This window comes from Carettochelys insculpta, chromosome 17 (assembly GCF_033958435.1).
Source record: "Carettochelys insculpta isolate YL-2023 chromosome 17, ASM3395843v1, whole genome shotgun sequence".
Lineage (NCBI taxonomy): Eukaryota > Metazoa > Chordata > Testudines > Carettochelyidae > Carettochelys > Carettochelys insculpta.
In genome coordinates, this window is record NC_134153.1 from 5259089 (window position 1) to 5273979 (window position 14891).

General features: G+C 52.1%; 1 protein-coding gene across 1 annotated transcript; it reads right to left on the bottom strand.

Annotated features, from left to right (window-relative positions):
- Positions 1-1373: 1373 nt before the first annotated feature.
- LOC142022420 (corticoliberin-like) lies at positions 1374-1730 on the bottom strand. Its single transcript, XM_075012232.1, has one exon. It carries the CDS (start codon positions 1728-1730, stop codon positions 1374-1376), a length of 357 nt encoding a protein of 118 aa, XP_074868333.1.
- Positions 1731-14891: the final 13161 nt, after the last annotated feature.

Consider the following 14891-nt stretch of genomic DNA (forward strand, 5'->3'; position numbering starts at 1 on the left):
GTGAGTTGGCCACCTGCAATCTTCCTCCTTGCATTTCAGAGCACTGGTGGAGCAGGAGCATCTGGGAAGAGGAGGGTGATTGTTCCGCACCCAGTTCCGGGGTTCATTCATTTCTACCCTTAAATAAACTCCATTTCAGTGAGACAGACATGGATGTGGATGTCCTTCGTTCAGGAGCAGAGAAACCAGCCCACACCTCTCACACGGATTGGGTGCCCCTAGGCCCCTTAGCCAAGATCAAGAGCCTAAACTCAACCCTTGTTTTCCTTGCTGCCGTTTTGGATCTGCAAAATCCTCCCTCCACGTGGGAAAGAAGAGAGTGCTGTGGGCCGGAGGCAGGGGAGCAAATGGCTTGGACCCTATAGAAATAGGGCTGTCCTCATGCAGAGTAGTAAGGGCCTTGCAACTTACCAGGTGCCCCAGGGCTGTGCACAGACATGCCCATTCCCATAACTGAAACCTAAAGCAGGCGCACGCTTTCCTACTCTGGGCCAGCCGCGGCTGTCTTGAGCCGGGGTTCAGGGCAGGCAGGAGCAGAACGGTAAGGGCTGCAGGGGGGTGGCCTTTGCTCCTGCGCTGGTCTGTGGGCACCCCTGGGTGAGAGAAATTAACAGGGCGAGGGAGGAGCTCGGAAGGGAGGCCGGCAGGGGGCGCTGGCGGCCTCCGGGGCGGAAGGGAGGCGCTCCTCCCGCGGCCGGTCCAGCAGGGGGCAGGACAGCTCGGGCGGCTCCGCTGGAGGCAGATGCGGAGGGTTGGAGGTTCGAGACCCGGGTCGTCCCTAGGACCCGCCTGTCGCTGGGGCTTTGCCTTTGGGACACATCCCTCGTCGGGACCGTGTCTTCTGGACAACCCGCCGCGGACAGATCCCCCCCACAGCCCCGGTCCTGGTGGGCGCAGCTGTCGGCTCTGCCAGGGGCTCCGGGGCGCGCCCGGGGGGACTCGTCTCACGCTGAGTGGCAGCCAGAGGCGTGTGAACCCGGGGGGACTCCGCAGCGGGCCAAGGAGGCGGTAAACTCCAGCCCAAGTGCGAACCTGCCCCCCACGGGCGCAGCGGGATCCGGGGGAGCCCCCAGCCGATCCCTTCTCCGGGGGCCCTGGGGCTGCGGCGGAGGCTGTTCCCCGGCCCCAGCAGCGCCCGGCCATGCCCGGGCGGGGGTGAAGCGAGGCAGGCTGGTGAAAATAGAGTTTATTGCGAGCCGGGGCACTGCGATGCAGGGCGGCTTTAATCCCGGGCGCACCCCGAACACAGCGGAGCCAGAGCGCAGCCCGCCCCCGGCAGCGCCTCCCGCCCCGGCTCGGCTCGCCCGTTCCCCCGGCCCCTCGTTACAAGAATAGATTTAACCAGTCCCGCTACAAAGCCCCCGCCCCGGCCGTCACTTCCCGATGTGGTGCAGCAGTAGCTTATTGCTCAGCGCCTTCTGGGCCAGTCTCTCCTCCCGGGACATCTCCAGGAACTCCCGCAGGAGGTGGAAGGTCAGGTCCAGGGAGTTGGGCCGCCCGTCCTTCCTGCGGGCGGCGTGGGGCGCTCGCCCCTTCCTCCGCAGCCCCGGGGCGCCCTCCGCCTCGCAGGCGCCCGGCAGTCCGTGGAGGGACCGCAGCTCCCAGGCGGGCTCGGGGAGCGGCGCCCAGGGCTGGGCGGCTCGGCTGGGCGGCTCCAGCGGGGAGCCATGCGGCGCAGGGAGACACAGCAGGACGAGGACGGAGGCGGCCGAGATCATCCTGGTCCTCATCGCCTCGGCTTCCGGGCCGGCCGCCTGCAAGAGAGCCCCGGGCGTCACCCCCAGCCGGCGGGGCGCGGCGAGCGCTCTCCCTGGGCTGCCCGGCCCCAGAACGCTGCGCCCTGGGCCGGGTCCCCTAGCGCACGGCAGCCCGGGTGCCCCCTTCTCCGCCTCCAACCCCGGCTCCTCGCCCCAGCCGGAGCTGCCCGTCCCCGGCTGCCCCCCTCGGCCATGCCGCTCCCGCGGTCCCTTGGGGGGGCTGGCCGGGCTAGGGGGGACCCCGCGCCGCACCGAGCCCTTGGACCGCCGCAGCTCCCCGCCCCGCAAGCCCTAAGGGGGATCCCGGCCCGGCCGCGGGGACTCACGGTGGCGCTTCTGCGGAGCGGTGGCGGCGGGTGCCGAGCGCAGCGGGTGGCAGGCTCCGCTGGCCCATCGCAGCCCTCCAGGCGGGTCTATATATACCCCCAGCCACCTGCCAGGCCCCCGCCACGTGACGGGCGGCTCGGTCCTCCGGCAGCAGGCGGGGGGGGGGAGCACGTGGGAGCGCGAGAGCCCGGGGGGGCAGCGGGACCCCCCGGGCCCGGCCGGGCTGATGCGCGGGGCGAGGTGGGGGGAGCTGTTAGCGGGAGCCGCGGCGGGCGCAGGCGCTGGAGCTGTCCGAGGTGCTGAGACGTCCCTGGCTTCCCCGGGCACTGCAGGGGCCGGGGTGGGGGGAGCCGAGAGACGCTGGCTCGGAGTGGCCAGGCTGCAGGTGGCAGGGTCCCTCCACCCAGCTCCTGCCCTGCGAGCAGCAGACTTCCCTGCCTGCAGCCAGGCTCCCAGCCCCCTGCCCAGGCAGGCCCTGCGAGGGCACCTGGGCAGACGGCCTGGGGGCCGGGCCTGCACTGGCCCCTGCTGGGGGTGCAGCGCTTTGGCCATGAGCCACTCAGGGCATGTCTGTACTTAGGGGGGTCGGCGCCCCATGATCGATTTTCCAGCGGTCGATTTTGCTGTGTGTGTGAAGAAGTGGCAAAATTGGGCTCTCTGGGCTTGGCCATGGACGCTGGTACCCCACAGTGACATGCGGAGTAAGGGATGCTGGCGTGAGTCCGAAAAGCCCCACTCTGCATCAGGGAAGAAGTGGATCCTGATCTGTCGGTTCTAGCTATGAAATGAGGTGGCTGGAATGGAGTAGCTGAGATTGAATGATCCCTAGCATACAGCAGCCACAGGGTCCAGCTACCTGGATGGGCAGTGCCATGCACTGGTGGTCGCTCTTCTGGGGTTTCCTTTTACAGCCCAATGGGGACACACTCAAGCCAACTGTCATGGCACCACCATTGACAGTGGCAGGCACGAGGAGTCAGAGAAATCGACGGGCAAGTGTCTGCCTCTGTGGGGATGATGGCAAAAATCGAGTTTAGATATGGCGACTCCAGCTACGTAATTCTTGTTGCTGGAGTTGCCTCTCTCAAGTGGATGGTACCCTGTAGCGTAGCCCTGGCCTTAGCTGAAAGAAGTATGGATAAGGGTTTAGAGGCTCAATTTGAGGCATCCACAAAAAATATGTACCTGGTTAGGTCCACACAAAGGTGTCTAGATGTCAGGGCCAGTGTAGCCTGGGCAGGGTATGTATGATAGGTAATAGGACAAAAAAGCAATATCCTCTGCATTTCTCTATATGCCCCACTGATGCTGGAGGTCCCCCCCAAAACCACTAGAGTAAACCAGTGCTTCTCAACCTAGGTACAATAAATTCATTCATATCTGGCAGCCCCAGGACCAGGAGGTTGCTAGATATTCAAATATTCTGAGTAATAGCAAGGTATACCTAGCAATGCCTAATAATGAAGGAAAAGTCGATTAGGTACTAAGCAACCAACAAAAATGTATGCAGCATACTTTATTTACCACCAACAGAGTATTGTACACTGTAAACTTATACTGTATTTGCTGTAGTTATTTGTAGTTATTCTCACTACACTGTATTTATGGAAAATGTAACTCAAATTTACTTACGGTTAAAATGCCGGTTATTGGAGAGGTCTGGTAGAACGCCAGATATAAAAGTGTTTACTGTACTATTGTGGGCCATATACCAGTTCTCTTCATGCTGCACAATAGAGATAGTATCTGTCCAGCCTGAGGAGTTCACACAGGCCGGCTATGAGCTGACAGCTGCAAGTGGCCCACTGGCCGTGGGTTGAGAGCCACTGCATTAAGCAATGACGTGTTGCAGTTTTATAGGAGTAAAATGTTCAAGCTTGAGTGTCTCATAAGATAAGTGATCTACCTACCGTGTCTCCAGTTCTCTTGTTTGGAGTGATTCATTTTCCAGTGCTCTTGGAGATTAAAATTTCACTTAGTCTAAATAATGGTCTTGAAAACAATTTTCCCCCTTTGGCTGACTATGGAGGGAAAACACTTTGATTTCCGTAATCACCTCCCAGTGTATAAGACTATTAATGGAAATTGTGGCTTGTAGGGTGATTCTTTCCCTCCCCCAGCTGGTGCGTACAGCATTCAATCTTGGGAATGAATATTAGGGTGATCTTCTGGAATTAAAATTCTCCTCGATGAATAGCTCAAGGGTAAAGCAATGTCTGCCATGCCAGAACTTGGCTGAATGGACACCAGAACCAGTCTCTAGGTGACCCTCTGTGCAGGCTGGCTTTGAAGACAAAAGCAAGGCTGCGTTCTCGCTATTCATTCAAAATATTCGGAGCTGAGTTGGCCGGCCTGCCTGAACATCCCTGCCTGAAACCCATTCAAATGCAAACTGATTTAAAGCAATAGCCAAGCCTGCTGTTGGCGTGGGAATGAGACTGCAATGTAAATTTCATCTTCCCCTCTTTCCCTTTCCAGGGCTCTTTGGTATCTGCTCCTTTGGTTAGTTTCAATTGCTACCATGGGATATAAGTTTGGGTTCTCAACTGGAGACAGCGGCAGAAAAGGTTGGACTGCCAGAATCGGGCCCTCCTTTAAGTGATCTCAAAACTGGCACCCAAAACACCACTCACCCTTGAGAATCTTGGAGTTCCACACTGATGAGGCCAAAGGCAGCTCTGATTAGCTGGTCCAAAGAGAGAGGCCTGGCAAAGGCCATGGGGAATTGGCACTACCAGGGATTGTTATGAACATAAGAACATAAGAACATAAGAATGGCCATACTGGGTCAGACCAAAGGTCCATCAAGCCCAGCATCCCATCTGCCGACGGTGGCCAATGCCAGGTGCCCCAGAGAAGGAGAACAGAAGACAATGATCAAGTGATTTATCTCCTGCCATCCATCTCCTGCCCTTGTTATGAAGGCTAGGGCACCATACTTTATCCCTGGCTAATAGCCATTTATGGACCTAACCTGCAAAAATTTATCAAGCTCTTTTTTATGCTTTTCCCTGGTGTGGCCCAGATGCCAGAAGAGAGAAGCCTACATCACCATTTGTGGCCATTGTTCTTCTCACAGGCATAAGATCCCTTTGGCATCTACAGCTGGGCATGTGGCAAAATCACATCAGGACAGCACTTAGGCAGAGATTTTCAAAGATGCCCATAAGAGTCAGGAGCGCGTTCCCCAGAGGGTGGGTACAGAATTGCCCTTCCTGCCTTGGAAAAAGCCCATGCTTAATGGCTTTTTAGCTTCTTTATGGCATTTAGGAGCTAGAAACATGGACATGTAACCAGCTGTCTCTCCATGGACTACAAGTCCAGGTGATCAAATAGTGACTTCCTGAGTAGGACCTACACGGATAGTAACTATCCAGTCCTAAATTCTGGAAGGGATATTAAACCTTGTGTTTCAGGGATTAAGACAATCTAACTACTTGGGACCCAATGGAGCCAGCAGATTATCTCACATCTGCTACTGCGAAGTCCTCGGGTGTTCCTCTGGTGCTGGCAGACAGGATACTGGGCTAGACAGAGTTGAGATCTGATCCCATGTTCTCTCTAAGCTGAGTGCTTGGGTGGCTGCTCAGAAGAGATTCAGGTGCTGTCCAGGTGGTTAGCAAAGTGACCACAGTTCCCGCACCTGTTATATCTTGGTGTGCATAACGTTTATTCTGCTCTTGGAGGAAAATGGTAGAGGGAGTATTATTCTGAGCCTGTCTGTCAGGACCAATCCAATCTCCTATCATGAAGTATTTGGATGTGATGCAGGTTGAGTCAGACAATGGGCATGCCTCCCTTTTCTGTCAAAATGTGTGGCTCACAGCTCCGGATAGAGTATGTGTGGAATGGAGAGGGGGCTGTGTCCCATCTGGGTTGTGATCAGGATTATAAACTAAAGTCAAAACTTTGCTGGGTCTCCTGAACATGGAAAGAGTTAACAAGATACCACATTTTCACCTGGCTGAGGATAGCACCATCCCTCATGCAGATAGTAAAGGCCAATCTGCAGTGATTATAGCTTATAAAATGCAATTCTCCCTAAGTAGACTGGATGACAAGTAACAGATACGGATAATGACTGCCACTGTGTAAAGGTATCATCCACAGGAACTCCTAGTATAATGGAACTGGGCAATCATTCATAATGGCATCATTACCTAAAAAAAAAAAAGGAAGATCGGGTGATTGATAGAAGCTTTTTATCTTTATTCTCCCTCCTGGTTCAAATGCAAGACACTGTTCTCTCCAGATTGCCTATATCTTTCATAATGTTTTGCCTTTTCTTTTGGTGACATCCAATTCCACTTATGGTATGGAGGAGGTCAGAAAGTTAAATAATTTCATCCGGATGGTTATTCCTGAGAGCGAATGCAGCATGATTGATTTATGACATTTAACACGCTCTACGGTGTCATTAGTGAGCGAAGACGCAGATAGAGAAGAATCCCTCGCACTCAGCTGGGGATTCGTTACTTACACACAAGCAACTGTGCTCCGATGAACAGTCCCAATGAAATGAGTGGCATTACCTGTGTGTGCAAAGTTACTCAGCTGCATGAACTTTGCAGAGGTTTTGTCTGATGTGGTCACATTTGCCAAGAGGTGGGACAAAGTGACAATTGAATCCAAGTTTATGTTCTAGCCTTTATTGTAGGTATATACACCAGAACTGGGACAAAACACATAGTAAGATGATTAAACCATCTATTACCTTGAGAAGGAAGCGTTGGAGTATCTTCTAATTCTGCAGCTGTGGGTCACTGTTATTTTTTTTTCTTTTTTGCTGTCAAATGCCTTTTGTGGGGAAGCAATTGAGGCCGACATGAGCACTTTTATAACTGCTCCTGAAATGAAATCAGTAGCTTTGTTCTCCTTTTTAACAGAAACGAGCAGTGGCTGGGCAAACCCCACTCTCCCTTCGTGGAAGCCTATGGACAGCAATGGAACAATGGGCAGGCTCAGGCCTGAGGTTAGTTCACTAGTGGAGGGGCCTGCTGAAATCAACATGTGAGGCAGCGATCTGAACTTTTGGAGTATTTCACTATTTTGTCTGATTATCTCTCCCTCTCTTCGCACTTCATGTGAACGTTGCACGTGGAATTAAAACCAGTAGGTATCTGTTTGCTGGGAAAGTGTGGTCTGGGCCCCATGCTAGTGTGCCACGATAGGCTGTTTTGCTTGGGTTCTGGCTTTTTTAGGGAAATGCTATGGCAAGGAAGGAGGTGAGGCAGTTTTCCCTGTAAGTTGAGTGCATGTGTGGCCGCTCAGGAGAGTTTCAGGTGCTGCCCAGCACTCCAGTCGTCAGCATGTGTTTCGTGCTGGTGGTGCACATTGGCATATGCCTCGGTGCACATAACAAAATTAATTCCCCCCATGGATGGTAAAAAAGAGAGGGACCCCTGGTGTGAAGACAGTCACAAACCTGCAGGTCTGGTGTTTCATTCCTATGGGTGTTGAAAAGTATCAGCGCTGGTAGTGTAGCCCCTGGGGAAACTGAAGAGCTTTTTTTTCTTTTGAATGGCAGTTGTGGAGATGAATGAATTCCTGAGTGTGAGGTTGCTGCATCTCTCCAGATTCAAAAGGGAGCCACTAGGCTGATGCTTGTCTGTGAAAAGATGCAGCAAAATCAGCCCAGACCCTGGACACGCTGAGAGCCAGTATGTGGCGTGGTTAATCAGCTTAGAAGTGGCTTTGCTTGAGAAGTAAAGAGTAGAAAGAACAGAGATTCCCACTGGATCTGGCGTGTGGGAGGGCAGGCTGGGTGGCATTGCAAAGGTTAGTTTAGTGCCAGATTTGCAAGGAGTATCAGGCCAGACTTACACTCGAAAAGATTTGTCGGCATAGCTAGACCAGCAAACCACCTGGAAGAAAAACAGCCTGTTGCACACAAAAGTGTTTTCGCAGCTCAGCTTCTGTTGGTCCGATGAGTGAAAGAGGCTATATTGGCAAAAGCACTTGTTAGTTTACTGTGAAAAAAGGGATCTATTTAACCTAGAGCTCATAAACCTCCCTTCTAAGACTAACAAAATGGCTTTTAGGCTTGTATAGTGGCATCTACATCAAGGCTGTTGCTAATATAGGCCTGGCATTAAAATCGTGCCTCACCCCAACTGAGGTTGCTGTACTGGCAAAAGCCCTAAGGTGGATGAAGCTTCACCAGCATGTAAGTGCATTTGCTGTGTGACAGGGTCAGGCCAGATGGCTCCAGGACCGTGTTAGAAGGGAGGTATAGTAGCAGGGAGGTGGCCATGTTAGTCTGTATTCCAACGAAACAAACCAGCAGAAATGGAGCACTTTAAAGACTAGCGAATGATTTGTTCAGTGGGGAGCTTTCGTGGGACAGACCCACTTCATCAGATCAATCTCATTTCCAGTACAGACAGGCATCTATAAGTACAGAGGACCAAAAGAAATTGCAATAAAAAATGATAAATCAAGTATGTAAGAATGAAGGAGGGGGATGTGGGGCAGGGGGATGTTAATTGTCCTGCCTGAGATAACTATGAGCATCAAAGGAAGGGAAGCAGTCCTTGGAATGCGTGAGGTCATTGACGTCATTGAGCTGCAGTACCCACAATTGCACTGTATGTGCAGAGAGCTTGTCGTTGGAGAATCGACCCCATAAGGCCCCTGTGTCCAGCCCTGTCCTTTTTTTCAGGGCCTGATTTTAAAAACATGCCCCGGGACCTGATTTTCAGCCCATTCCTCATCTTTCAGTGAAATGTGAGCACTGCAGCTCTGAAAATCAGCATCAGCCCCTCTTTGGTCAAGAAGGGGGAAACTGCCACGGCAGTTCTGAGACTTGGCTGAAGCCTCCCAGGTGTCTGTGGCAGAACAGCGAACCCAGTCCCAGCCCTATGCCTTAGCTGAAGTTACCTCACACATTACAAGTACTGCTTCCCTTCCTTTCATGCTCGTAATTATCTCGGGCAAGACAATTAACTTCCTTCCGCCCCACACTCCCCTCCTTCAGTGTCATGTATTTGATTTGTCAGCTTTTATTGCAATTTTTTTTCGGTCCTCTGTACTCATAAATGTCAGTCTGCATTGGAAATGAGATTGAGCTGATGAAGTGGGTCTGTCCCAAGAAAGCTCATCACTAAATAACTCATGTTGTTAGTCTTAGAAGGGAGGTATATTAGCTCTAGATTAAATAGATGCCTTTTTCCAGGGTACACTAACAAGGGTTGAGTCACAGCCAGCAGGAAAATTCTAGAATCAGTTAGGGCAAGTGGGCCAATTAAAACCCCTGGAGAGAAGTCGGAGGTTTTCAGAATCAAGTGAGGCAGAGCAATAAGGACATCTGGACCAATGAAGAACCAGTTGAGACTGGTTAAAGGGGCTCCTCTTCTGTTAGCTCAGTGTGTGTGAGGAGCTGAGGAGGGGAGGTGCCGAGGAAGGCCTGGGAGAGACAAGCATGACCCGGTAGCAACAGGAAGAGCCTGCAGGTAAGGAAGGAGCTGGGGAGAGCCGTGGGAAAGTGGCCCAGGGGATCATAGCTGTCACACAGCTGACACCGGAGACATTGAAGGCAGCAGCCACCACGGGGTCCCTGGGATGGATTCCAGAGTGGAGGGCAGACCTAGGTTTCCGCCATACATAACTCCCTACTCAGCACAGGAGAAGGTCTGATTTTGGTGAAGGGTCTCTCCTGCCCCAAATCACTTAGGGGACAACAGAGACTATGGAGTTTGGTCTTCTCTCTTTCCCCCATGCTGGCCGATGGTGAGAGTGGCTCAACAAGGGGAAGGCTGGTGCCCCAGAGAAAGTGCCTGCACTGAGGGCTGCAGTGAGTGTCTGAGGCGAGGGACCCACCAAGGCAGAGGGGAGTTTTGTGACAGCATCTATAGTGCGTGTCAGTGGGGGCCCATACAGGTTCTGTCACTAGCCACACTGGTGTTGCTGTGCTGGCAAACCTTCTCTTGCAGTGTTGGTGTAAGGGGCAGTTGAATTTCAATAGGGTTTGGGCCTTCCCTCTGTTATATTTTCTATTACCTTAGGTAGCACATACAGATGCTTCAGCCTGGGCTGTGCAGCATTATATGTCTCAGGGATTTCAAGCCTCTAGTTTATGGCCTTTTACTGGGGCTCTGGGGTAAACACTAGCCACTCTAGGGCACAGGCTCCTCTGCCCACCTGTACTCAGAAGGGTAGCCGTGTTAGTCTGTATCTGTAAAAACAACAAGGAGTCCTGTAGCACCTTAGAGGTTAATGGATTTATTAGGGCATGAGCTTTTGTGGGTGAAACCCGCTTCATCAGCTGGACTGGACTGGAAATACAAAGGCAAGTATACGTGTCAGAAAATTACAGCAAAAGAAAGAAGATACACACATCACATAGAACTGGAAGGGACCTTGGGAGGTCATAGAGTCCTCTTGGCTGGACCAAGCACCCTCCCTTTTTTTTTTAAATCTATTTTCCCAAGCTCGCTAAACGGCCCTCTCTGGATTGACTTCACAACCCTGGGTTTAGCAGGCCAATGCTCAAACCAAAGAAGTTACTACGCAGTGAAAATTAGAGTGATCACCCTGACTGATCACCGTATTTTACGATAGTTTTGGCAGTAATTTCCTTACCTATACACCTGCCTTTTTATTTCCACCCCTTTCTAGCAGATGAAGTGGATTTTACCCACAGACGCTCATGCCCTAATAAATCTGTTGGTGTCTAAGGTGCTACAGGACTCCTCGTTATGTGTACTGGTGGAGTAAACAGCATCAGCTGCTGAGTAGCAAGTGAGTGACAGGCTGAGGTTTGTTGGTTTGTCCCCCCTCCCTGCTCCCAAAAATTGCTTTGTTACTTGCAGAAGCAAACGGCTCTGGTTGTCTCTTGTTGAAGTGTTGGGATGTGTTTCTTTGATTGTCTTAATCTAGGCCACATTGCACCGCAAGATAGTTACATTAACGGGCTTGTCTGCTAGCAGCCTCCTTTTGTCCCCTCCGGAATTCATCTCTGACCGTCACACCTGTGTAGCTGTTATGCGCTCACAGTACCGCTCTCTGTTGGAGTCGCTCTGGTTCCCGAAGGCAGGCCATGGACTGCTTTGCTATGCATTGTGGGATGAACAGTCCTGCATGTGCAGAGAGCTTGTCAGTGGAGAATCTACCCCATAAGACCCCTGTGTCCAACCCTGTCCTTTTTTCAGGGCCTGATTTTAAAAACATGCCCTGGGACCTGATTTTCAGCCCATTCCTCATCTTTCAGTGGAATTGTGGGTACTGCGGTCCGAAAATCAGCATCTTGACCCCCTTTGGTCAAGAAGGAGAAACAGCCACGGCCGTTCAGAGACTTGGCTGAAGTCTCCCAGGTGTCTGTGGCAGAACAGCGAACCCAGTCCCAGCCTTGTGCCTTAGCTATGAGATGTTACTCACCGTCACCCAGCAACTGAGCTTCCAACACTCTGCATCACCAGCCTCCTTTGCACGACAGTCAAAGCAGTGTCAGTGCTGTTGGAAAGTTGGAGGCTACCGGGATGAGTAGAAATTTGTGTAGGTTACACATATCACACCGAGCTGGCTCAGGATGGTAAAACTAATTTTGTCCCTCAGCATCTTGGTTCCCTTATGGCAAATCCTACCTGCCAGCACTTTGGAACATGTTTCTTTTGGCCTTGATGCTTTAGGACTAGTCATTTCATCCCAAGAGAGACGTTTAAAACTTTACTAACAAGGGAGTCTAATAAGTGGTGAATATAATATTCAGAGATCCCATCTCAGGACTTTTAAAAAAATTCCTCTGATCACAGAAGCGGTGACACAGTCATAGCTGAAAAGCACACGCTGCCTGGGGATTAATTACAGTTTGATTTTTTTAAGGATGTCATTTTGTTTTCCTTTAGTGAAAACAGAAGGCAGCTGAGTGTTTGTGCAGCTTCAGAGCTGTCAAACTCATCAATCAGCTCCATTCATTGAGTCATCCAAGTGGTCCCCTGGCTCTTGGGAGTCAAGGAGCCTTCCAATTAGGGATGTCTCTTCACGGGAACTTTCCTTCTCTTGAAAAGCTAGCCGAGGATATGGCAGTTCTGAGCTAGGGACCGTGACAAGTTCAGCTTCAGCAAAGCATGGATGACTTTCACTTCGGTTGGAGTAATGGGTGTTTCCTAACAGCACTGAAAGCTTTTCTTCCCTTGGAGTTCCCTACTAACATCTGGAGGCTCTGAGGCTTTGGGCAGGGGGCTGGACTAGATGACCTCCTGAGGTCTCTTCCAGCCCTAGAATTCCATGATTCAATGACTAGTTTGGATTCTTCCCACCCATTATGAGGTCCGGTTGGGCCCTGGTACATACAGCCAAATGAGAGACCATACTTGGTCTTGCAGAAAGCTCTTTATTAAAATGACCTTGTGTGTAATGGTGAGAGCAATGAGAGATAGTATCTCAGGAATTCATAGTGCTCATTCCCCAGCAAATGTAAGCCAGGGAGCGGCACCTCTGTCCCGGAGGCAGGCGTTCATCCCATTGCACCAGGGCATGGGGTGACCCATGGGTTACTTATGGGGCTGCCTGTGCCCTCTTGGAGGGGAATGTGCCATGTGTGCGCAAGGGGAGGAAGGGCAGGGCAGGACACAGCTGTGATCGGTCCCCTTAAACCTGCAGCCATGTCCGAACCTATTTCGTTGTCTGGTCTCTCACAGCTCTGCATGGCAGCCCTAAGTCCAAAGGGGAGGCTGAGCCAGCGTAGCTCACTGGGAGTCAGGTGACCAATGCAGAAATTTCTAGGGCAGCAAGGTTTGCTTTCAGGGGAGGGCCCTGCCAGGAGAAAGAAACGAGCGACCTCTCCCGACCGGAACAACTCCCTTTGAGATTAAAAACTGGGGTGAGTGGAGGTGGTACTAACCTCCTTGCTCCCGTCTCCCAGCAGAAGCTGGCTGAAAAGAGCTGGCAAGGTGCCACCCTGGCTTGGCATACAAGTGGACGCATATGGCTGGGCAGAATAGCTCTGTGATGGGCTGAGTAGGATCAGCCCTGACTGCCTCTCCCCCAGCACTGAGAGCAGCAGTGGTACTGCAGGGTGCCCAGACTGGGTGAATCAACTCCCTTTTCTCTGCTCCCAGGAGCTGGGCAGAGACTGAACAGAACTTGCACCAGTGATGGAAACTGCCACTGAGAAGCAGCTGTGGGCTCATTGCAACCAGCAGCATCTCCTGCACTTACCCAGTGCCTTCCACCGGGGCTGTTCTGATGGCAAGCGTCACAGCAGCCCGGGGACAGAGGTGGTACCAGCCTCTTTTTACTGTGGGTAAACTGAGTCACAGAGTAGTTAAATTAGTTACCCAAGGTCGGATGCCAAGCTAGTAGTAACGTTGTGACCTCTGCGACCAGATGAATGTGTGTCCTTAGCCCCATCTAGTGGGTGGTTAGCCAAGAAAGCTTACACCTCTGTCATTGCTTCATGCTATGAATGCAGGCTGAGAGGTTCAGAAGGGACAGCTTTGATTCCCCTGATTTTTGCTGTCCAGTGTGAGGCACGGTAAAGGGACTGATTTTCAGCCCTTGCTGAGAACCACTCACTGAACCCTCAAGCCCTTTCAGCGGTCCCTGTAAGCTGAGCTCTTCGGCAGCTGCCCAGGAGAGATTCAGTTGCCACTCAGCCGATCAGCAGCGCACCCACAGGGGGCAGTCTGTGTTTCTATTGGTGGTGCATGTGACAAAATTTATTCCGCACATGGATTGAAAACGTAGGCGGGAAAGCTGCTTTCGGGTGCCTGAAGCTGGGCAGCTAAACAGGATGCATGCCATATGAGTAGGGCACCCGGCTCACTGACGCCCTGGACCTGGCATTTCAAAGTGGCCTGGAGTGCTGGCCACCACTGCTCATACTTTGGCTGCAGCCAGAGCTCCGGGCCCCTTTGACTTGCCGTGGCAGCACAGGCTGTGAAGTGGGGGCAGTGCTGCAGTTCTGCGGTGCTGCGACCCGAACACCTTAAGCCCTGCCCCTTCCACTGTACGCCACTTTGGGGGTGCAGAGCTGGGCCCCCTCCCACCATGCCCCAGGGCCTGTGGTGGCTGCCGGTGCCATTGCTAGGCACATTCACCAGTCTAGGCCTCAGCCCTTTAGCTCGGGCATTAGAGGTTCATATTTTTCATGCTGAATGTCTTGGCTGGAATTCTTTCTGCTGGCCGACGTCGGGCTGGTTACACAGCGGTTAGAATTCATGCGGTTCCTCCTCTTAGAGGACCGCTGCGGGTTTCTGCACTTTAATTCATCAGCCCAGCAGGTACAGCAGCCACAATCTTATTTATCTCCTTTTAATTTGGTTAAATTCCCCCTCTAGGTGCCATCCAGGCCACTAAGTGTGCCCTGCCCATCCATTAGACATCCCAGCCTGCACCACACCCAGGGTTGTGCCATCCCTCCCTACACCCCCCCTGCCCACAGCCTCAGCAGCAGCGTTAGCAATGAGGGGAGCAAGATGGGTCCAGTTCTGGGCACCACATTTCAAAAGGGAGGTGGAGAAATTGGAGAAGGTGCAGAGAAGAGCAACAAGAATGATTAAAGGTCTAGAGAATGTGAGCTAGAAGGAAGACTGAAAGAACTGGGCTTGTTTAGTGTAGAAAAGAGCAAACTTAGAGGGGACATGATAGTGGTTTTTTGAGTACAAGAAGGAGGGAGAAAACTTGTTCTCCTTGGCCTCTGAGGATAGGACAAGGAGCAATGGGCTTCAATTGCAGCAAGGGAGATTTAGGTTGGACATTAGGAAAAGTTTCCTGTCAGGGTGGTTAAACACTGGAATAAATTGCCTAGGGGGGTTGTGGAACCTCCATCACTGGAGATATTTAAGACCAGGTGAGACAGACATTGAT

Bases quoted from the DNA above. Each gene is read 5' to 3' on its own strand.
- LOC142022420 (XM_075012232.1), bottom strand. From the start codon at position 1,730: ATGAGGACCAGGATGATCTCGGCCGCCTCCGTCCTCGTCCTGCTGTGT.